General features: G+C 62.9%; 1 protein-coding gene across 3 annotated transcripts in view; it reads left to right on the top strand.

The window, feature by feature from the left end:
* LDB3 (LIM domain binding 3) overlaps positions 1 to 22,288 on the top strand; it is a 66,289-nt gene that overhangs the window by 21,014 nt on the left and 22,987 nt on the right. Inside the window, exons 7-10 of one of the 3 annotated variants that reach the window (XM_036265558.1) lie at positions 2,434 to 2,448; positions 4,741 to 4,910; positions 5,329 to 5,365; positions 10,779 to 11,286. In XM_036265558.1, coding sequence (XP_036121451.1) covers positions 2,434 to 2,448; positions 4,741 to 4,910; positions 5,329 to 5,365; positions 10,779 to 10,875 — 319 coding nt within the window. In that variant the 3' untranslated portion in view covers positions 10,876 to 11,286. Of the gene's footprint in view, positions 1 to 2,433; positions 2,449 to 4,740; positions 4,911 to 5,328; positions 5,366 to 10,778; positions 11,287 to 22,288 lie in introns of those variants that run through there. The other 2 variants (XM_036265556.1, XM_036265555.1) reach the window with 2 other exon arrangements.

Here is a 22,288-nt window from a genome sequence, read left to right as displayed (position 1 = left end):
CTCCGGGCTGCTGCTGCTCACCACCGGCCGGCGGGCGCCGTCAGAGACTTCAGGGACCAGCTCTCCCCCTCGCCTCGGACCTCCGGGGCACAGCCCTTGTTGGGGAGCCGGCCTTGGCCACAGGGGCCCAGAACTCGGCGTGCTCTCTCGGGATCTGATCTCCGGGTCAGCGCTAGGAGGAGGGTGGAGAAATGCAGAATCCGTGATTCCTCCCGGGCTTGTCACCACCCCTGCGTTTCTCCGGGCTCCTGGGGTGGGTTCAGAAGGAGACTTCTGGAGTCTTGTTAACCAGAGTTGCGTTCCCATTCTGGATATTCCAGTCTTCCCGCAACCGAGCCTTTCTTTGGGGCAGTTGCTGCGTTCTTCCAGAGACAAGAGCAATTCCAACGCGCGCCTGGGTTTCTTGCTGAGGAAGGGCCCCTGGCTGACCCTCCAGGTGCCAGTCTCCAACGGCAGAGCCTGGGGCACCAGGCCTGGGCACCTGCCTTCTGTTTGCTCAGGGCAGTGGGACCAGGTCGGCCTTGGTTTCTGGATGTGCCTGTTATCAGTGGTCGTGGGACTTGAGGGCTGACTAGGGAAAGAGTTGGCTGCAAACCATTTGTAGACGAGACGGCTCACCGTGCAGACGTTAACAGGGGTGCACACCATTCACGGGGCCTCATCCTCCTTTGGCCTTTCTCTGTCTCTGTTTCCCTTTTTCTCTCTTTCTCTCTCCCTAGCTCTCTCTGTGTGTCTCTGTCCCTTTCTCTATTCTCCGTCTCTCTTGTCTCGCTCCTCCTTTCGTACACACACACACACACACACACACACACACGGTCTCTGACTGCTTCCCACTTGGGCATACCATCAGTGCTGACTTTCGGAACTGACTGATGATCTCTTTGGCCAACATCTTATCCCTGAGTCAGCAGCCCCAGCCACTCACGGCAAAGCATCTGAAAACGATGCACTTTTTTTCTGAAGTTAAGAAAAGCAGAGGTTGTAAGAGGAATTCAGGGTTAAAAGTCCCAGAAAACTGCAACTGTGTTCGACCTTTCTGGGACCCAGCCCTGTGCCCATGCTGTAAGTGCAGGTCAAAGGCGGGACGGCTCCTGCCCTGGCCGGTTTGGCTCAGCGGTTAGCGCATCGGTCTGAGTCCCATGTTCGATTCCAGCCAAGGGCACGTACCTCGGTTGCGGTTCTTCCCCAGTCCCAGTTGGGGTCGTGTGGGTGGCAAACAATCGATGTGTCTCTCTCACATCAATGTTTCTCTCTCTCTCTCCCCCTCCCACTCTGTCTGAAAATAAATGTAAAAATATCCTCGGGTGAGGATGAAAAAAAGAAAGAAAGAAGTAGAGAAAGAAAGAAAGAAAGAAAGAAAGAAAGAAAGAAAGAAAGAAAGAAAGAAAGAAAGAAAGATGGGAGGCTCCAGAAGCCAAAGGAAGGGGAGCCTGGCTTCTTTTTTTTTTTTTTTTTCTTTATTGATTTTAGAGAGAGAGGAAGGGAGAAGGAGACAGAGAGAGAAACATCGCTGAGAGAGAACATGATTGGCCGCCTCCTGCACGCCCCCCACTGGGGATGGGCCCACCACCTGGGCATGTGTCCTGACCGGGAATCAAACCAGTGACCTCTTGGTGCAGGGTCGATGCTCACCACTGGGCCACACCAGCCAGGTGAGAGTCCGGCCTCTTAGGCATGCAGGGCCCACTTGGCCACCAGGGGACAGCGGCTGCTAGCCCTGGAGCTGTGGGTCTCCGGACTGGCCGGCTCAGGCAGAGCCCCGGGCCGTGTGGACTTAATTCCATCGTTTGCAGCGGCAGTAGTGACAGTAGTGACGCTGCGGGTTTACAAACAGCCATTATCTCACGAGCACCCAGAAAAACAAAGCTGCCTGGCTCAGCCGAGGATGACAGGGATTTCCTGTGACCAGCCGTCTGCCACAGCAGGTGGCCAGTGTGTCCTTGGCGTGTTCCTAGTGGTAACAGCCGCCACAGGGGAGTTCAGGGAAGACGCTGGGAGAACTCTTCAGGAGAATGAAATTCTCCGCACCTTGGGAAAGAGTGCAATTACTAGGTGCTACCACTAGGGGAGCCACGCTTTTCCTTTTAACGTGATGCACCGCAGATCTTACCTGGTCCTCCGGAAGGACCTTTCCCATCCTGCCGGCTCCCTTCCCTGCCTTCCCCACCCCTGTGTGCCCGGGAAGCGTCACTCCTTCTCCTGCTCGGACCTGCAGGCTGGTGCTGCTTGGTGCCGGGTCCGAGCTGGCCTCTGCAGGGGGCGCTCCGTTGCTGCTGGGGTTCCCGCCACCCCTTCCTCACTGACGGTTTTCTCTTTGTCTCTCTCTCCCTCCTTGGTCCACCCCGCTCCGTAACTCATTCCGACCCCACCCCTGCCCCTGTGTGTGCGCCATCCCTCGCCACCCCCGATGGACACACACTCACTGCTGGGCAGGGCGTCACCGCTGGCGTAAGTAGACCCCAGTGTCTGTTCCGTCGTCCGTCTGTCTGGTCACGAGGTCGCGTGTGGTTCGGTGGGATGTGTCTGAGGACAGTGCCTCCCTGTTCTTCCTCACACCCACCTCAGCCTGTACAGCCTTGTCTTTTGGGGGTGGCCCCAAATGATGTCACTATGGATGCAGCTGAGAGCAGAGGCCTCACGGTCCCTGAGGCCGGGAGTGTGTTCCCCTTGCCATGCTTCGCGGGGGTCGCCCCAGCCTTCTCCGTGTGCACGGAGGCACCACCGGCCTGAGTGTCAGCATCCGCACTGGGCCATCACTCAGGGGAGGGGCGAGAAGGGGCCTGATAGAGGCCACTCCCCAAAATCTTCATGGACATGGACCTGAAGGAGCCAAGACCACCCAAGGGAGGCAGAAGATGAGTCGGGTTCGAGGGCGGTGTGAGAGGCATAAATGCCCGTGGTGACCGCGATCTGCAGTGACTATGGAGTGTTTTGGTGGCAAGAAGAATGCTTGGGGGAGGGGCAGAAAACAACCTCAGACCCCGGTCCAGGGCTGTGGGCCTGGTCCGCTGGCTCGGAGCGCACCTCCTCCCTGAGCCCCGGAGTCTGGAGAGGAACAGGGTCCCTTCCCTGGACGCCGGCCCCGTTGCCGCGGCACCTGCCCGGGCTCTGCACAGTGCGCAGGGAAGAGCCCACTGAAGCCCCCGACCGGCTCTGGCAGCTCTCCGGAGCCCTGGCAGCTCCAGAAAACGGAGCAGCTGCAGAGCAGGGTCCGGGAGGTGGCAGCAAGCGTCTGCTCTCTGGACCACAAAGCTCGTGCAGGCCGTTCACAGACAGGGCCGGGGCTTTGGCACCGTCCACACTGCCCCCTGGCAGGACAGGGAGTCCTGACTGCCTTCCCATTGCCTCCGCTGGGCTGCAAATGGCATCCCTCAGCAACATGCCACCCCTCTATTCCTGGAAGCCCCAGGCTCCCCCCTGCCTGGACCCCCAGGGACCCCAACCACAGGCTGCTGCTGCCTGCGGCTCCGGGCCAGGGCACAGCCTCAGGGGAGGGGGGCAGCTCCACCCATCTGTCACTGTGTCACCTCTGCTGTCCGAGCCCACCCTGAGCCAGACACAGGGCGTCAGTGCTGAGAGACCCTGGGAGACAAGGCCAGGGAGGGAGAAGACATGGGAACTGGGGAGCCCCTCTCCTACCAGCGGGCCCACAGAGGCAGGCAGGGGGGCTGGGCTGTTTCTAGGCGTAGAGCACTGGGGTGTACCAGGCCCGGTGTGCAGAAGTGGCCTTTCTGAGCCCTTGTCACTGCAGAGGGTCTGGTGGAAAGGACACTGGGCTGGGAGCCGGGAAGCCTGGGTTCTAGGCCTATCGGGGCCTATGTGCTGTGACCGGGAGCTAGTCTTCTGTCTCTCTGGGTCTCAGTTTCAGCATCAGTGTCTGGGCCGGGCTGCCGGCTGGGGAGGCAGGCCGCTAGGCCACTATCTCTGAGAGCGCATCCGAGTCCAAGGCAGGGGGCTGGGCCGTCTGCAGACTCTAGCCCTTCCTGGCCAGGGTGAGCGGGCACCCGTAGAGCTTTGGATATATCCTGCCTGGTAGTCTGGTCCCGGCTGGGAGGCACTGAACCCAGGCGGCTCTGGGGTCCTTGGGGCTCTGATATAGGGTGAATTTATTCCGCTAAGTTCTGAGCACCTACTCCAGACCCCCGGAGTCTAAGGGAAGGGAAGGTCACCAGGTCCCTCCTGAAGGGCCGGGGCAGAAGGCTAGTGACCCTCCTGCAGCTCCACTCCCAGCGCCCCTGGCCAGATGCCCCGTCTGCAGGTGACACCCAGCACAGGGCTCGGCTGCTGTGTGGCCCCCCTGCTGTGGCTGAGCCGAGGCCGTCAGAGCACTGGGTCCACCCCGAGGAAGCCTCCAGTCCCCGGACAGCCTGTCCTCACGTAGCCCCAAGCTCAGGGCCTGCTCAGGGAGGTGGGAGCTACTTCGAGAAGGGTCTTCTGCATTCTGTCTCCTTAAAGGAGACTCAGAGCCGAGGAGGGGTGCCTCCGGGTCGGCTTCCACAGCTGCAGGGAGAGGGTCTGGCTGGAGGGGTGGTGCCTCCTGCCCTCGCGACGGGGCCCCTGTGTGACCGAGACCAGCCCGAGCACCGAGGACCCGGCCACGCCCTTGCCCCGCTCAGGTGGCAGCGGTGGAGGCGGGGTGGGGTCAGACCGGAGGGGCCGCCACAGGGTGCGGGGTGGGGGTGTGAGGGGCTGGGGCAGGGGCCAGCCTCCCCTCGCCCACGGTGACCTCCCGCATCGCAGGAGCCTCCCTATGAAAGACCTGGCTGTTGACAGCGCCTCCCCGGTGTACCAGGCTGTGATCAAGAACCAGAACCGGCCGGAAGACGAGGCTGATGAATGGGCCCGCCGCTCCTCCACCCTCCAGTCTCGCTCCTTCCGCATCCTGGCCCAGATGACGGGGACGGAGTACAGTGAGTGGGGGCGGGGGGTGCAGAAAGGAGGGTGCGCAGCCCACAGAAGCCAGGCCCAGCCCCTGGCCCACGGACAGCAGCTGGCCTTGCTGAATAAACATCGGCCTGCTGAGCCCCGTCTGGCTCTGGGCAGGCAAATGCCCCAGCCTCCTGGCCGAGCTGGCACGGTGTGTCCGGCGGAATGACCGCCCACAGGTGGGGGAGAAGCCTCACAGGCCGCAGCCTGCCCACCCCACCTAGCTGCGCCTTTGCTCCCACACCCCGCTCCTGCCCTCTGCCCGCACACGGCCTTTCCTTGCGGGTCTCCGGCCGGGGAGCACTGACTGTCGTCTCTGCCGGGACCCCAGCGCCACAGAGCTCTGAGGTTTTCTCCCTGGGCTCCCCGGGCTTCCTCCTGACCAGAACTTTCTGCCCGCAGTGCAAGACCCCGATGAGGAAGCCTTGCGCAGGTCCAGGTAAGTGCCTGGACTCAGGCTCGTGGCCTTGCCCCCAACCCCATCCCTCCCCGGCAGCCCCAGTCACTGCTTTACGGAAGGAACCTCTCAAGTTCACGCAGCAGAATCTCCTGGCCCCGGGAGCTTCAGCAGACGTGGGTTTGGTCCCGGGGCAGCGAGGGGGGTGCCTGGTGCCGAGTCTGTCCCCCGGCCCGGGCTGCAGGAGTGAGGATTCTGGGGTCTCCTGGCTCTGCCTGTGGGCAGGGGGCAGGGCTGCTTTGGCCTTTGCTGGGCTGTGAGAAGAGGGCATCTCTCCCTGCGAGGGCACCGAGGCGGCCGCCCTGCCTGTGTGCCCTGTGAGGGTGCAGGCCGGGCGCCGGGCAGGGCCCTGGTCCTGGGCTCAGCTGTCAGACGTTGAGGTGTTAGTTCCACACACGGCCCCAGTGCAGCAGCTCACGCAGGGCTAGGCGTCTCAAGGTCAGGCCCGAGGCCACAGCCACTAACTTGCCACGTGTGGCCTGCCAGGCGCTCGTGGGCCACGGTGCGAGGGGCACGCTGCCTGAGAACCCGGGGGGCCTTCCGTGTGGCATGGAGCCCAGTGTGACTGCTTTGGAGGGAAGTGTCAGCTGCTTGTTCTTCCCGGGAGAACCTGCCCTGGGTCTGTGCGTCTGTGTGAGGCTGGGTCAGACATGTTCTCCCACTCGGGGCCACGCTGTCTGTACTGCTCCCGTGTCGTGGCCACAGGACTGCGGAGCGTGGGACTCTGGCGTCAGCGGGAATTCGCGTGGGTTTTCTTCTCGAACCCGTATTTTTGCCAATCTAAATTGCTCCCACTCTTTGGCTGGGGCTTCCAAGCCGAAAGGGGGTCCTTCCAGCCTGCTCACAATGGCGTGCAGTTCCGGTGACAGTTCTGACCCCGCTGGGCCTGCAATCCGTCCATACGCGCCGGAAATGAGATGGTGTTTGAGCTCAGAAGTTACTCTTTAGGTTTTTTTTTTTTTTTAATTTATTGAGCCCTGGCTGGTTTGACTCAGTGGTTAGAGCATCGGCTCGCAGACCAGAGTCCTGGGTTCAGTTCCCGCTAAGGACCTGGGTTCGGTTCCCACTAAGGGCAGGTACCTTGGTTGCAGTTTGTCCCCGGCCCTGCTTGGGGTCGTGTGGGTGGCGACCAATTGATGTGTCTCTCTCACATCGATGTTTCTCTCTCTCTCTTCCCCCTCTCTCCCTCCCGCTGTATCTGAAGATAAATGCAAAAATGTCCTCGGGTGAGGATAAAAGAAAAAAAGTATCTAGGTATTTTTTTCTTTCAAATTTATTGCTTGATTTGAGAGAGAGAGAAATGTTGTTGCACTTACTTATGGATTCAGCTGTTGAGTCTTGTATACGCCTTGACCAGGGATCACACCCACTGAGCCACCCGGCCAGGGCCAGTGTCTAGCTGTCTTCAGTGTGACCACCTGTCAGCTCTGCGGCCTTAGCCAGGCCTGGTGGAGCCTCGCAGCGCCCTCCTCAGGGCAGATGGCGTCCGTCCTGGGTTCCGCCAACGAGAAGCCACAGTGACTTGAGCTCCCTCCTGTGAGGCAGCCGCTCCCTGGCCCCGCCGACGCACTCCGGTCGCCGCGTGTCCCTCCAGCAGGTCCCTCTGGCAGGTCCCTCCGGCAGGTCCCCCCCAGCTTGCACCCCATTAGCTGGACACAGCTTGGGAAGCAGGGGTGCTCGTGCAGGTAGCTTGCAGGCGACTCCGAGCCGCTGTCTTTCTCCCGGAACGTTCTGGGCCCTGAGGAGCCGCTGAGTGAGGAGCACGAAAGGCAGTCTTGTCGGTGGTCCCCAGGCCTCGTCGTCGGCTTCCCCTTCCTGGCTTCCAGAAGCATCTCCGGGGCCCATTAGAGAAGGGAGGGCTAGTCCTTCCCAGTCCCCAGCAGAAGGCAGGGGACGCGGGGCCCTGAGGCTGTGGCAGATCTCAGAGCCTCTCCCCAGCCCCTGTGGGGTCTTGTCAGGAAACCTGGACCTGGGGGCGTGAGGGGCGGAGGCTGCGGAGCTTCTCTCTGTCTGACGGGAGCCCCCTGCCGGGACTGTGGCCACCGGTCACGGGCAGGGCCCTGGGCTCACCGGCAGCCATCTGAGCAGAAGGGGGCATGCGTGTCCGACCCTGGGTCCAGGCTGCTCGAGGGTCTTACTTTCCACAGGGGCTGAGCCCACACCTCTGTCCCCACTCCCAAGTCAGAAGGTTCACCCCTCGTCCCTGCTGACCCGTCTGTGGGCTGAGGGCAGCCTCGGCCCCTCTCCTCCTCCAGTTCCGCCACCTGGCAGCCAGGAGAGGCAGGCTCTCCTGCTGGTGAGGCTCCGGGGGCGCCCTCAGCAGAGCCGGTTTGCGGACGCTGGGGGCTGGCAGCCTGCAAGGTGTGTCTGCTTCCCTTGCTGGGTGGTGGGCAGCAGAGCCGGCGGCTGGGCCACACCAGGCGGCACGCTGGCGGCTCAGGGGCCTGTGTACGTCGGTAGACCCTGCACTCTCCCCTTCTCTGGACACCCCGAGGCCTGGGGTTTGTCCTCCATAGCCCTGCCCTCTCCCCGCCCCTTCTCCTGCACCGGCTCCTTACCCTCTGGTGCTGTGCGGGTGCCTCTGGGATCTGGTAGCAGGCAGCTTTCCTCCAGGGCTCCAGGGCTCAGCTGCCAGCCGGGGAGCCTGCCTTGGCAGGGAAGGGCTCCCATCCCAGGAGAGACCCGGCCCCTTAGCACACTGCCCAGGGGGGCTCCCGCCCCAGCCTCCTGACCGCTCCCACATGGACGCTCTCATGGGTGCAGGTAGTGCTGGGCTCCTGGCCTCCGGCCCCAAGCTGGACCTCTAATCCCGTGCTGGGGGCATTCTGGGGCCCTGATGGCGTGGGACGTCAGGCCCGCGTGGGGCAGCCTGGGGGCTTCATCCCAGGCAGGGATGAATGTGTGAGGCATCTGGGTCCCACTGGGCACAGCCACCCCAGAGGACCCCAGCGTGCAGCCCAGAGATCCCCTGGCCCCCACCTTGGGGGCAGCCATCCAGGAGTACAGTCTGTGTTTACCTGGTGCTCACCTGGATAAAGAACCTTGGTCTCTCAGTCCCCAAGAGTTAGGAACAAAGCTGACTTTAGTGATGCGTTCACAGAGGAGCTGAAGGAGAGGGCAGCCTTGCTCACCCCTCCACAAACCCCCTCCCCTGAGCCACCACCCACAGCTCTGCTCTCCTTACCCGCCCCCTTCCTGCAGAGCGGGCCTCCCTGGGCCCCGGCCTCCCTCACCGCGAACCCTCGTGACGAGCGTGGGCAGCTGTCTAGCAGAAAGTACCTGTGTTCTGTGGATATATTTGTCCTTGATGTTCCGCCAGCACAGACAGCTTGAAAAGCACACTGGGAAGACCAGGACAGGCCTCCGCGTCCCCAAGCAGCCCAGTGGCCGTCCGGGGCCTGCCTCCGTCTCGCTCTCTTCCCGTCCTCTCCCCTCTGCTCCTCACGCTTCTCTCTGGCTGCTGTGAGCTTTCAGACAGCTCCACGCAGAGCAGCTCACTAGACTTGAGATGCTCCAGACTGTCCCTTCCGGCCCTGGGCACTGATGGCAAAGGCCGCAGCCTGGCTGGACAGTGTGGCTGTGCGTGCTGGCGGGCGTCCTGGGACTGGCCCTGCGGACAGCGGGCCTGGCGGGGGCTGTGCTCAGCCTCTGGGTCCCTCCCGGACCGGAAGGGCTCTGACGCTGTCCCCTGCGGCTTCAGGCCGGTCATGACGTCTCTGGACCAGGGCTTCCTCCTGTTGCTAGGACAGTGGGAACATGGCCAGCAGTTTCCTGAGACGTGAGCAGCGGGCCCTTCTGTCCCAGAGTCGAGCAGTCAGCCGGCAGGACTCAAGGGGAGGGGCGTCCACCAGGTGATGCCGACAGGGGCGGGGGACACGGGGCTGTCAGCGCAGAGAAGGCACAAGGGCACTGCCCAGCCTGATTTTTAACGACCTGCAGCTGACCTTCCTCGTTTCATTCTGGCAACTGGCGCATGAAGCGCTCATTTCGAGGCAATGCAGATGGGCATGCGGTTGTCAGAAAGGAGAGTCGCTGCTGGTGATGTCTTGTCCCAGCCAGGGTGGCAACGCTGACAGTCGGGTGCGCGAAACCCCCGTGGTGCGCACCGCCTCTCCCTGACCGGCGGCGTGGCCGCCACGCACCGTTACCTTTTCTCCACGCCTATCGTTTTGTCATTTCGAGACTGTCGTGTAAGTCTGATCACACAGCCTTCGACCCCATGGGGCCGGAGTTTTCGGTCGGCCTCGTTCCCTGGGGATGCGCCCGAACCGTTGGGCCTGCCAGGGGCTCGTTCTCGTCTCTCTGCAGTCCACGGTCTGGGTGTGGCAGTTACTTTTTAAAAAGAGTTTAGCCCTGGCCGGTTTGGCTCAGCGGTTAGAGCATCAGCCTGCGGTCCTGAGAGACCCGGGTTCGGTTCCCGCTAAGGGCGCGTACCTCGGTTGCAGTTTGTCCCCGGCCCTGGTTGGTCGTGCGGTGGCAGCCACTCGATGTGTCCCTTTCACATCGATGTTTCTCTCTCTCTCTCTCTTCCTCTCTCTCCCTCCCACTCTATCTGAACAAAAAATGGAAAAATGTCCTCGGGTGAGGATAAAAAAAAAAAAAAGAGTTTAAACACTGTCCAGGCTAAATGCATGGCATCTGTGGCTGGGCGTGGCCCCCGAGCCCCCCATATGCCCCTCTGGTCTGAAGGCTGCTGGAGGCCCCTCCGGCCTGGGGGTGGGCGTCAGGACTCTGCATCCCCTGTTTCTCTCTTTCTGGCTGCTCCCCACCTGGTTGTCTCGTGGTGAGCCCCGAGGCCCTGCGGTGGGAAGAGGCAGGGCGTCTGGCCCCCCGTGTGCCTGCGGCCTTGGGGTGTGTGTGTGTGCGCCTGGCTGTGCTCAGGCCTAGAAGCAGGGACAGTCAGTGCTGTTGGAAGGCTCTTCTCTGGGGACAGGAAGGTTGGCAGAGGTCGGGGCAGCACAGGGAGGTGACGAGTCTGCTCGCCAGGCCTCATCACAGGGACAGGTGCTCCTCCTTCCTCGTGCCCGGCTGGGGGGCGGAGACCGCGAGAGCCCACAGCCAAAGCAGCCCTGCCAGCCCTGGCACACAGGCCAGGGAGAACCCAGAGGCCGCCCGCCGCCAGGCCGCCCACTCACTCAGGGACGTCAGTCCCTCCACCCCGACCCTTGGGATGCTGGTCTTGACCTAGACCGGGCCTCACCTTCTGGAAACGTCCCCATGGAGGGCCAAGCCTCTCCAAGCCAATTCCCCACTCCCGTGACCTCGGCCCCAGCGATTAGACAGGGGAATGGCGGACACGTCCCCTAACCCCTCTCTCTCCTCTCTTCTCTCTGTTCCTCTGTGTCTGTCTGTCTGTCTCTCTCTCTGTCTCTGTCGCTCTCTCCCTCTGCCACAGGGAAAGGTTTGAGACGGAACGTAACAGCCCACGTTTTGCCAAATTGCGCAACTGGCACCATGGCCTCTCTGCCCAAATCCTTAATGTTAAAAGCTGAACAGTCTGGAGGCCCCACCCGCCCCACCCCCAGACCCGGCACGCGAGCCCCATGGTGATGCTTGGAATGTGGACCGTGCTGGGCACCTTAGTAGCCGGTGCGGGGCTCCTCTCTGCCCGCCCACGCTCTGCGCCCGTTCACCCCGCCCTGCAGCGCCCCCCGCCCCCCAGCAGCCCCCGCCCAGGGCCTTAGCCGTAGTTCAGAGAGGGTGCGACGGGGTCTGCTGGCACACACCCCGGAACCGAGGGGAGCATGCTGCCGGTCCATCTCCTGGCAGCCTCAGCTCCTGGGAGAGGCGGCTCTGTCGAGTGCCTTCTGGGAGGAGGCCCCGTAGATCAGGGTTCCGGGAAGAGGCCGACTCCCTTCCCGACCCTCGCCCTCCCTGCCCCCCGGAGCCCGCTGCCCCCCGGAGCCCGCTGCCCCCCAGAGCCCGCAGCCCGGAACAGGGCTGCCTGCGGCCGACGAGGCAGAGGCCGGGCTGCGGCCGACGAGGCAGAGGCCGGGCTGAGGCCGAGCGTGCGCTCTCCTCCCCGAGCCGAGCCGAGTGCTAGCCCCGTTCCCTCCTGTGCATGTGAGCTTGCTCGTGCTGAAATAAACAGGACTGAACGCACCCAGCCCGCCTCCGTCGTGCTGTGTGACGCGCGCACTGCCAGGGGTGCAGAGGGCGGCACCTCCGGGGCAGGGTCTGCCCTCGCTCTTTCCCACCTCCAGGGCCTCGGCTGGCGGCCGGTGGCTGGGAGTCTGCCTGCAGGAGAGCAGCCTTCGTCTCCCCGGGGCAGCGTGTACCGGTGGGCGCAGGAAGGCCCCTGCCCCTGCCCCTGCCGCCACCCCGGCGGCAACCAGCAGGCTGACGCCCGTCCCTCCCCGTCAGAACACAGGCCACAGCCTCTCCCTCAGGGAGGAGCTGCTCGGCCCTGCTCGGGCTGGAGAGGGGGCTCAGGCAGGCATGCTGCTCTGAGGGGCAGGTCTGGGAGCTGCTGGGGTCCTTGGTGGGCCAGGGCCATGGCTGCAGGAGAGGGGAAGCTGTGCCTGGTGGAGTCCGCCCAGGGGCCGGGAAGGTGGAGGCGGCCTCTGGCAGGGCCTTGCTTCTGCCCCCACCCCTCCTGTGGCCTGTCCCAGACCCGAGCACTCAGGAAGGGCCAGACTAGCAGGCTGGCGTGCTCCCCACCCCCGTCTATCTGCCAGCCTGGTACCTGAGTGCAGACACCACTGGCTGAGAACACATACCAGTGACACTTGGCAAACAGGTAGATGCCGAGGCCCACCCCTGGGACCCCCTGTGCCCCTGTGGCCGGATGGGCCACAGCTTTGCTCCCCCTCCTGCTGCCTGGGCACAGGCTGTCTTTCTGCCTCTGGGGCCCTGATGGTGGGGGACGTCAGGCCCGCGTGGGGCAGCCTGGGGGCTTCATCCCAGGCAGGGATAAATGTGTGAGGCATCTGGGTCCCACTGGGCACAGCCACCCCAGAGGACTCCAGCGTGCAGCCCAGAGATCCCCTGGCCCCCACCTTGTCATCTGGAAGGGCTGGCCAGGGAGACTGCTCTGTCCTGCCCCCCATCCAGGTGCTCTCCGAACCCCGCCCCCAGCCTGTTCCCTTGGCCTCGCATCGCATCCTGTTCCCGGCAGCCTGACTGCAGGCCGGGCGGGGCTTTGCGAGGGGCCAGCAGAGGAGATGGCTGCGAGCCCCTGCTGCCCCAGCACTCTGGCCACACTCGCATTGAGCTGAGCCTTCCTGAGGACTGCGAAGGCCCAAGGGTGGGTCGTGGGGCCGGGGGCTGCTGGAGCAGGCATGGGTACCCTGAGCTGGCAAAGTACCTGAGCTGATCAGTGACCTGGTGGCCTCAAAATTCCCTGTCCTGATCCCAGGCTGCCGAGGCCCTCCGAGGCTCTAGAAGGCTCCAGGGACCCCAGGCCCCTGCATGCAGCCTCCGCAGTACACAGGAAGGATGTCCCCATCTGCATTCTGCGTGCATGGGCAGCAGGCCTAGCTGCGAGGGTGCAGAGAAATCAGAGCGAGCTGGTGCGGTGTGGCCGACCGTGATGCAAGGCTGCCCCCCCGAGGGAGCGACAGGGGGCGCCCCTCCGACGGGAGGGTCAGAGCAGGCCTTCCTAGAAGAAGCCGTCTGTGTGCCTGCCCCTGGAGAACAGTGGGCTGGGGTGGTGCCGATGGGGAAGGCTGGACAGGTGCTCTAAGTCGTCTGTGTGCCTGCCCCTGGAGAACAGCGGGCTGGGGCGGTGCCGATGGGGAAGGCTGGACAGGTGCTCTAAGTCGTCTGTGTGCCTGCCCCTCGAGAACAGCGGGCTGGGGCGGTGGCGATGGGGAAGGCTGGACAGGTGCTCTAAGTCGTCTGTGTGCCTGCCCCTCGAGAACAGCGGGCTGGGGCGGTGCCGATGGGGAAGGCTGGACAGGTGCTCTAAGTCGTCTGTGTGCCTGGCCCTGGAGAACAGCGGGCTGGGGCGGTGCCGATGGGGAAGGCTGGACAGGTGCCCTAAGTCGTCTGTGTGCCTGCCCCTGGAGAACAGCGGGCTGGGGCGGTGCTGTTGGGGAAGGCTAGACAGGTGCCCTAAGTCGTCTGTGTGCCTGGCCCTGGAGAACAGCGGGCTGGGGCGGTGCCGATGGGGAAGGCTGGACAGGTGCTCTAAGTCGTCTGTGTGCCTGGCCCTGGAGAACAGCGGGCTGGGGCGGTGCCGATGGGGAAGGCTGGACAGGTGCTCCTAAGTCGTCTGTGCGCCTGCCCCTGGAGAACAGCGGGCTGGGGCGGTTGCACTAGGGAAGGCTGGACAGGTGCTCTAAGTCGTCTGTGTGCCTGCCCCTGGAGAACCGCGGGCTGGGGCGGTGCCGATGGGGAAGGCTGGACAGGTGCTCTAAGTCGTCTGTGTGCCTGCCCCTGGAGAACAGCGGGCTGGGGCGGTGCCGATGGGGAAGGCTGGACAGGTGCTCTAAGTCGTCTGTGTGCCTGCCCCCTGGAGACCAGCGGGCTGGGGTGGTGCCGATGGGAAGGCTGCACAGGTGCTCTAAGTCGGTGCTGTGGTGCCTGCCCCTGGAGAACCTGCGGGGATGGAGGCGGCTGCCGATGGGAAGGCTGGACAGGTGCTCTAAGTCCGTCTGTGTGCCTGCCCCTGGAGAACAGCGGGCTGGGGCGGTGCCGATGGGGAAGGCTGGACAGGTGCTCTAAGTCGTCTGTGTGCCTGCCCCTGGAGAACAGCGGGCTGGGGTGGTGCCGATGGGGAAGGCTGGACAGGTGCTCTAAGTCGTCTGTGTGCCTGCCCCTGGAGAACAGCGGGCTGGGGCGGTGCCGATGGGGAAGGCTGGACAGGTGCTCTAAGTCGTCTGTGTGCCTGCCCCTCGAGAACAGCGGGCTGGGGCGGTGCCGATGGGGAAGGCTGGACAGGTGCCCTAAGTCGTCTGTGCGCCTGCCCCTCGAGAACAGTGGAATGGGGCGGTGCCGATGGGGAAGGCTGGACAGGTGCCCTAAGTCGTCTGTGCGCCTGCCCCTCGAGAACAGTGGAATGGGGCGGTGCCGATGGGGAAGGCTGGACAGGTGCTCTAAGTCGTCTGTGTGCCTGCCCCTCGAGAACAGCGGGCTGGGGCGGTGCCGATGGGGAAGGCTGGACAGGTGCCCTAAGTCGTCTGTGCGCCTGCCCCTCGAGAACAGTGGAATGGGGCGGTGCCGATGGGGAAGGCTGGACAGGTGCCCTAAGTCGTCTGTGTGCCTGCCCCTGGAGAACAGCGGGCTGGGGTGGTTGCACTAGGGAAGGCTGGACAGGTGCCCTAAGTCGTCTGTGTGCCTGGCCCTCGAGAACAGCGGGCTGGGGCGGTGCCGATGGGGAAGGCTGGACAGGTGCCCTAAGTCGTCTGTGTGCCTGGCCCTGGAGAACAGCGGGCTGGGGCGGTGCCGATGGGGAAGGCTGGACAGGTGCCCTAAGTCGTCTGTGCGCCTGCCCCTCGAGAACAGCGGGCTGGGGCGGTTGCACTAGGGAAGGCTGGACAGGTGCCCTAAGTCGTCTGTGTGCCTGCCCCTGGAGAACAGCGGGCTGGGGCGGTGCTGTTGGGGAAGGCTAGACAGGTGCCCTAAGTCGTCTGCGTGCCTGCCCCTCGAGAACAGCGGGCTGGGGCGGTGCTGTTGGGGAAGGCTGGACAGGTACCCTAAGTCGTCTGTGTGCCTGCCCCTGGAGAACAGCGGGCTGGGGTGGTGCTGTTGGGGAAGGCTGGACAGGTGCCCTAAGCCATGGAGGCAGAGGTGCCGAGGAGGAGGAGGGGTGTCCCAGAACCCCAGTCACTCATGGTGGCTGGACTGGAGGGAGCACAGAGACCGTCTTGGTCTGCCGTGGTCCAGAGCTGGGATGCGGGCTTGGGGTTTGCCTGCTGGAGCATTGCAGCCTGGAGGGTCGCCGTGACTGTCCTTCAGGGGTGTCATTTGCAGACTGCAGGGTCCCTGGGCCCCTGGAGTTGTGCAGTGAGGAGCCCTACTGCGGAGTGATGTGGTCAGGGCTGTCCCGGTGGAACGACGCCTGGGTGGCGGACGGCATTGACCGTTCAAAGACCAACCACCAGACTGGTGTCTGTCATCATCCAGTCAGCAGAGATGGTCACGTTCCCTTCTGTTAACTAATACAAATGGCGTCCTCGCCCCAGTGGTAGCACCCACCCCCGCCATCAGTCACATCCCCGACAGTTCCCATCTGAGCCCAAGAAGAGCAAACCCCAGACCCAGCACCCCCACCAAGCCAGCCCATCTTTCCATCCGTAATATCATCAGCATCAGTGAGAGCATCGACCAGAGGCCACCACCCCAGAGCAGGGGCAGAGGTTGGCAGATGCCACCTGAATGCCAACTGGATTGGGGGACGAGACGGGCTGAAAGGGGACTGTGGCCAACCTGCTTCTCCTCGGCCCACGCCCTCCCCATGGAGCCACGAGCAGCTGGATGTAGTTGGTTTGGTTTGGATTCTGTTTAGATATTTACAGTGAATTACGACCAAGGCCGGAGGCAGCTATGGAGTCCTAAACAGGCTGGGTGGTCCGTGGGTGCTGCCTTTACACTGAAGCCAGGGCCAAGTCTTCTCGGCTTGCTCCCTGGCACACCCTCCTTGGGGTTTGGGGGCTAGTGAAACTTTAGGCAGAAACTAGCCCAGACAAGCCCTTCCAGATGTTCTCCAAGGCTGCCCCACCTTCCCGGGTCCCAGCTGCATGGTGTCTGTAGACAGTGGTCCTGGTCGGATGCTGCTCTGTAAGGGCCCAACCACAGGCTCACATGTCTCTTGTCCTGGCCCTGCGGTAGAGCATGGATTTTCCTAGGGCCCACCTCACCCCTAGAACCCAGGGTTCACTGGAGCTATGTCTGGGGTACCAGGTAAGCAGGCCTGACTAGAAATGGAAGGGGACAAGGTGAAGCTTCTCTTGGTCCTGGGCAACCCTGTCCCTAGCCCAGACGTTTTCAGTCCTCCTCTCCTGAGCAGAGGCCTCAGTTCCCAGAAGCCCCTGGAGGCACGCTGGGGGTCAGGGAGAAACAGATCCAGGAGACCGGGCGTTCTATGGCAGCCTGGGCTTTCCCGAGCCCACCTGCCCACCTATGGGAGGGCCTGGCAGCCAGCTCGACCATGTGACTCTAGGAACTGCAGCTGCGTCTCTGCTCAGCTGCTTCACCGAGACAGCTCCCAGAAGCCAGGTTCTCTTATGGACGGTGGGTGAGCGGCTTCACGGAAGGGCCAGGGCCGGGCACTGCCACGGGCCTGAGAGCCGGGCTGTCCTGTCTGAACGAGTGAGCTGGACAAGGGCTGGTCAGGACATGGCGACTGCCCTTCTTACACACCCTCGGAGAGGAACGTGCTCCCTTCCGCGGGCACTGGGCCCGCGACCTTGCCCCTTCTCCAGCGAGAGGGGAGAGCAATTCAGTGAGGCTTCGGCAAACAGCCATGGCCCACTGGCGCTGCTGTCGGGGACAGACCTCCCTGGCACCTTGCACTCCCAGCGCGGCCTCGGAGCCGGGAGCCCGGACAGGTAGACTCAGACCCGCCCACCTGCTGCGCCAGAAGCTGCACCTGAACCGGCTCCCAGGCTGCACGTGGGAATCTGAGGCGAGCTGTGGGCTGGCAGGTGGCGGATGTCTCAGCAGAGTCCGTGTCTGGAGGCAGCTTTGTCCCCTGCGGAAGGAGGATCGTGATGTCAGTTGCCCAGCGAGGCTGAAAGGGTCAGTGGGCACTGCTCACCCAGCCCCTAGCGCAGGGCCGGCCTACGGCGAGCACCCAGAGGGAGGGTTAGGATTCCAGTCCTTTCAAATAAGAATAGAGCCTTTTGCATTAGGAACTGGAGACGTGATGAGACTCTTGGACGTGCGTAGTTGGAGTCAGGGTGATGGAACAGAAGGGCAGAGGCTCAGACTGGATGGAGGGCACAAAACCCCAGGAGAACTTACTCAGAGGAGGGCCCAGTTCAGGTCCAGGAAAAGTTAGGAATTTGGGTTGGATAATTTAAATGGTTATTTGTTCTCTCCCTGACCCAAGAAGATACATAGAGGATGAGCAGAAACCTCTTGCAGTGCTTCTAGGACTGCCCACCCTCGGGGTCCCCAAGGGTATGTTAATTCCCCTAAATTCACAACATAATCTTACCATATGTTCACCCTTCTCCCTGCATGTGTTTGGAATTCTTTCCTCACATCGGTGTAAGAGGGCCTGTTCCACGCACAAGCGACAGAAGCAGTGTTTACCAGGCTAGGGTCTTTCCTGACACCCGTCACTGGGCTTGTTCGTTCCTGGAGGGACGGGGCCGATTCCCCGACATTCCTGCTAGTGCTGTAGCTCGTGCAGTGTTGTCAGAAAGTGCCTTTTCTGAGACTCAAAAAAACGAGAGAAGAAGAAAGTACCTTCTGTTGGGGAAATGAGAAGACGTTTCTTTCTTCTTCCATGAGGGCCCACTTGGTACCGGGCAAGGTGCAAACCCCGACGTCCCCAGGCAGGTCCTCTGTCACTCCCCGTGCATTCTGGGAGGGTGAGCAAGTGCATTCTCTGTCCGCACCCCCGCATCTATCACGCACAGCTGCTAACATCCACAGCAATGGTTCTGTGGAGCGACAGACGCATGCGCGGCACATTGGACAGGTCCGCATGCGCGGCGCATTGTACAGGTTCGCCTGCGATAACAGGTCCGCATGCGTGGCACATGGCACCAGGTCCGCATGCGCAGCACATTAGACAGGTCCGCATGTGCGGCACGCTATAACATCTGCATATGCGGCACGCGGCACCAGGTCCGCATGCGCAGCACTTTGGACAGGTCCGCATGCGCGGCACACGGCACCAGGTCCGCATGCGCGGCACATTGGACAGGCCCGCATGCGCGGCACACGGCACCAGGTCCGCATGCGCGGCACATTGGACAGGTCCGCATGCGCGGCACACGGCACCAGGTCCGCATGCGCGGCACATTGGACAGGCCCGCATGCGCGGCACACTATAACAGGTCCGCATGCGCGGCACATTGGACAGGTCCGCATGCGCAGCACGCAGCACCAGGTCCGTAAGCGAATGCCACAGCCTGGGCCACCGTTCCTGCCTGCAGGCCTTGCGGTCAGTACCGACCTCAGTGCCACGACCCAGATGAGCAGCGATGGACATCTCCTTGCTTTTCTCTCATTTAATTTGTATTCTCTGCCCGATCTGACAGGTGGCAGAAATCTAACCCCATCGACCCGGGCTCTGATGCCCCTCGCTTGCCTTGGGGTGCTTGCTGAAGAGCAGGGCAGGCGGGTGGGGCACCTGGGCACCTGGGCACCTGGTCCTTGGTCGCGGGCTACCTGTGCGGGCATCTGCGGGGATGTCCCCACCCTGCCTGGCCACACTGGTCTACACTGCGCAGCGGTCGCCTCTCGTTCCCGTGACGGCATCTCTCAGACGGGCAGGCCCTCGGGGCTGTGTCCTTGTCACCCTCGGGGGCGAGGGAAACCGTCTGCGGCTGCGGGGGCATATGAGAGCTGGGGACCTCCGGGCTGTCCTGGATCTGTCTGCCCCTCCACCATGAGCGTAGGAGACCCTGGGTCCTGCCACCTGTCTAGGGTCTCCCCGGGAAAGGGACACAGCCGCCTCTGTTCCCAGATCCCTCACGCTGTGTCGTCCCTTTCTGGTCCGGATTACCACGAGCTGCCTGGCGTGGTGGCTTTCGTCCATCCCCCGAATGTGTTGTCATCCTGAGTCCCTCCAGCCGGACCCAGTTCTCAGCAAGCCCTGGGCCCCCACACATCTGGCCTCTGCTGGGTCAACGCAATGTGTGCCTCTGGCTAAGTGGGGAAGGGAGAAGACAAAGGGACACGGGTGGGGGTTGATCCATCTACTCTTCCACCAACTGTTTTTGTGATACATACTCAGACAGAAAAGCTAGGAAGTACAGAGATGGGGTCTTCTTACCAGGGTTGAGAATAATTCTGAGGTCACCGCGAGCCTCCTTGAGCCCTGTCCTCTTGGGGTCTTGGGGGCTCGTTCCCTGCAGCTGGGGACAGGCCTTCCGGAAGATCCTGCTCTGTGTGCAGTGCGAATGGTGCCCTCCGCCCAAGGGGCCTCTGCAGCCGCCACCACTGCCGCGCAGGGCCCTTGACCTGTTGTCTTTCTTGGTCCCGCCTCATCAGCACCCCTATTGAGCATGCTCCAGTGTGCACCAGCCAGGCCACCACCCCGCTGCTGCCCGCTTCTGCCCAGCTGCCTAGTGCCGCCTCTCCAAGCCCGGCCTCGCCTCCCCTGGCTGCACCCGCTGCCCACGCTGCCTCCACCTCTGCCTCAGCCCCTGCTTCCAGCCCCGCGGACAGTCCCAGGTAACTGCCCACAGGCACCGGCCCTGGCTGTGGGGAAGGGAGGCAGGAAAGGCCTCTCCCTGGGTCCCTCTGCTAGCAGCTGTCTGGCCTCAGGAAGGCCCATCGCAGATGGTCAGGCGCCCAGGGCCCAGGGAGGCCAAGGCTGGCACTGCCTGCCACAGAGAGTGGAGAGTGAGCAGTGTGGCTGAAGACAGGGGGTTCGTGTGCTGCCCTGCTCTCTCCCTGAAGGAGGGAGGAAAAGTCACACACATGCACATACACACTCATACACACGCATGCACACGCACACACTCACACAGATATGCACACACATACACGCACACACACATGCACACCCATGCATACACATGCATGCACACACATGCACATACATGCATGCACACACTCATACACATTTATACAGACCCACATGCACACACTCACACATACACACGTGCACACACACACACGCACAGCAGGACAGACGGAGACTGTGCACGTCTGTCTCCGGGACTGGGATCTGGAGAATGGAAGCTGTGTCCTGGGCTGGGAAGCCCAGGAAGGCTCCGTGAGGGGGCCAGACACAGGCAGGCCCGACATTTAGCAACGAGCTGGCCCTGTCCCTTAGCCCCTGCTGTCTTGACGGAGACGCGTGCTCACCCGGAGGCACCGGTGCAGTGGGATTACAATCTGCCCAGCGCTTCCCATTCCTCACCTTCAGAGACTGAACTGCTCTGAGCCCCAGTCTGCTCATCCGCTAAGGCGTTGGGTGCACGTGATTTTATAGGGATAGAACAGGTGCACAAACCACCTGCACATCCAGTGGTCTCGTGTTGCAATCTGCCGCTCTCCCGCCTGCCCTCCTGGACACCCGGGGGGTGGGGGGCGGGGAATGAGGGGCGTGGGAGGTTCGGGGAGGCACTCCAGGCTGGCAGTGTGCCAGGCGGCAGAGACCCAGCTCTGCACGGGCTGCATGGAACTGTCGGCTTGGGGCAGGGTCAGAGCCAACCATCCCGTCTCCCGTGCGCCCCTCCCGGGGTTGTGCCAGGAAGCACGTGCCTCTGAGTCCTGGTGCGAAGGTCCCTGGTGCCGCCTGAGGGCCAAAGGGTGAGCAGAGTAGCCTGCAGGCCGGGGGGCTGTACAGTGACCCAGGGGGAGCCCAGCCTTTCCTCGGCCCAACTCAAGCCTCAAGGGTGAGCGTACCCCGGCCGCTAGGGGTTGTTCTAGCCGAGCTTCCCAAGGGCACTGCTCCTCTCTGCTCAGCAGGATTGCTTCCGGTCAGGGCACAGAGAAGAGGTAGAGGGAGGTAGGACGTGTCCCTGTCGCTGGGCAGAAAGATGCCTCCCGGTTCGGATGGGCGAGTTCGATGCTGGGTGAGCTCTCGATGCGGGGTGAGCTCCCCATGCTGGGCGCCCTCCGGCCTCTGTGCCCTGGGGCCCGCAGGACTCCCTGCAGGGCAGACCTTTCCTTCACTCTGTCTTTCAAAGAGAAATGAGGCCTGGTGGAGGTTGGTCGGGAAGGGACTGGAGCGCTGCCCCCATTGGGCTGGAGCAGGAGAGGTCAGGAGATCACACTCTGGGCCCAGCCACCTGCCCTTGCACGAGGGCTGGGATGGAGGCAGAGGGAGCAGTGGGTGGCACACGGCCCCCCAAACTTTCACTGGAGCATGGCCTCAGCATTCTGGCTGCAGTCCCTGACACAGGACCGGAGCACCTGCTGGGGCCAGGTCCTTCACTGGAGAGGAATTCTGGCTAAGACCCACTGACGTAGCCCTCACCCCCCGCAGTGGAAGCAGGGCACCCCAGGGACACTGCCTCTTCCTCTTCCGTTGAGGCGCCTGCTCCACTGTTCTTACCGGCTGGGTCAGAGAAGGGCGGGCCGGCCCAGGGAGGGGAGACAATCTGCCAGAAGCCTGGCAGTGTGGCAGGGCAAGTCCACTCACCACCCGGTCTGGGAGGACGGCCGCGGAGGCTCATCCCACCTCTGCACTGTCTGGGGCGGCACCACTCGGGACCTTGACGGTGGGTTCTTAGTTCAGGGCCCCCATTTCAGAGCACAGAGGGGGAGGTAGCCCCTTATCTCATGACCCTGCCAGCATGCTGCGCAGGCCCTGGGCCCGTTCAGAACAGGTGGAAGGGAGGCAGGCAGCGTGGGCTGGAGGGGGCAGTACGTTTCTAGGAGCTCACTTCTCTAGCACCCCGTTTCCACTGGGTGTGGTCACGTGGTCCCTGCTGGGATCTGGAAGATGTACGGAGAGACAAGGGACATGTTCTGGAAGGTGTTCACTAGTTTTAAGTGAAAAGGAGAAGAGGGGGTCAGGGTGCACAGACCAATGGAATTGGGAAGCGTGGATCAGACCACGTGCTGCTTCACCCAGAAACCCCTGGAGCCTTCTGAGGTCCGAGAAGAGAGACCAAGTGCAGCATTTCCTGAGGGCAGTGACCTGGGACACTTTCCCCCGCTCTTTGGTCCCATGATCGCTGGGTCACAAGTAGAAAGCGGTCCCTCCTTGGGGGCTGACCCAGCAGGAAGAGGGCAAGAATCCCATCTGGAAGAGAAGCTGTTTGGGGTGAGGGGGACTCCTGGCTTCCCATGAGCTCTCCCTGGAGCACTTTTGCCCAGAAACCTGAG

This window comes from Molossus molossus, unplaced genomic scaffold, assembly GCF_014108415.1.
Source record: "Molossus molossus isolate mMolMol1 unplaced genomic scaffold, mMolMol1.p scaffold_m16_p_17, whole genome shotgun sequence".
NCBI classification, from domain to species: Eukaryota; Metazoa; Chordata; class Mammalia; order Chiroptera; family Molossidae; genus Molossus; species Molossus molossus.
This window is presented reverse-complemented; position numbering and strand designations above follow the sequence as displayed.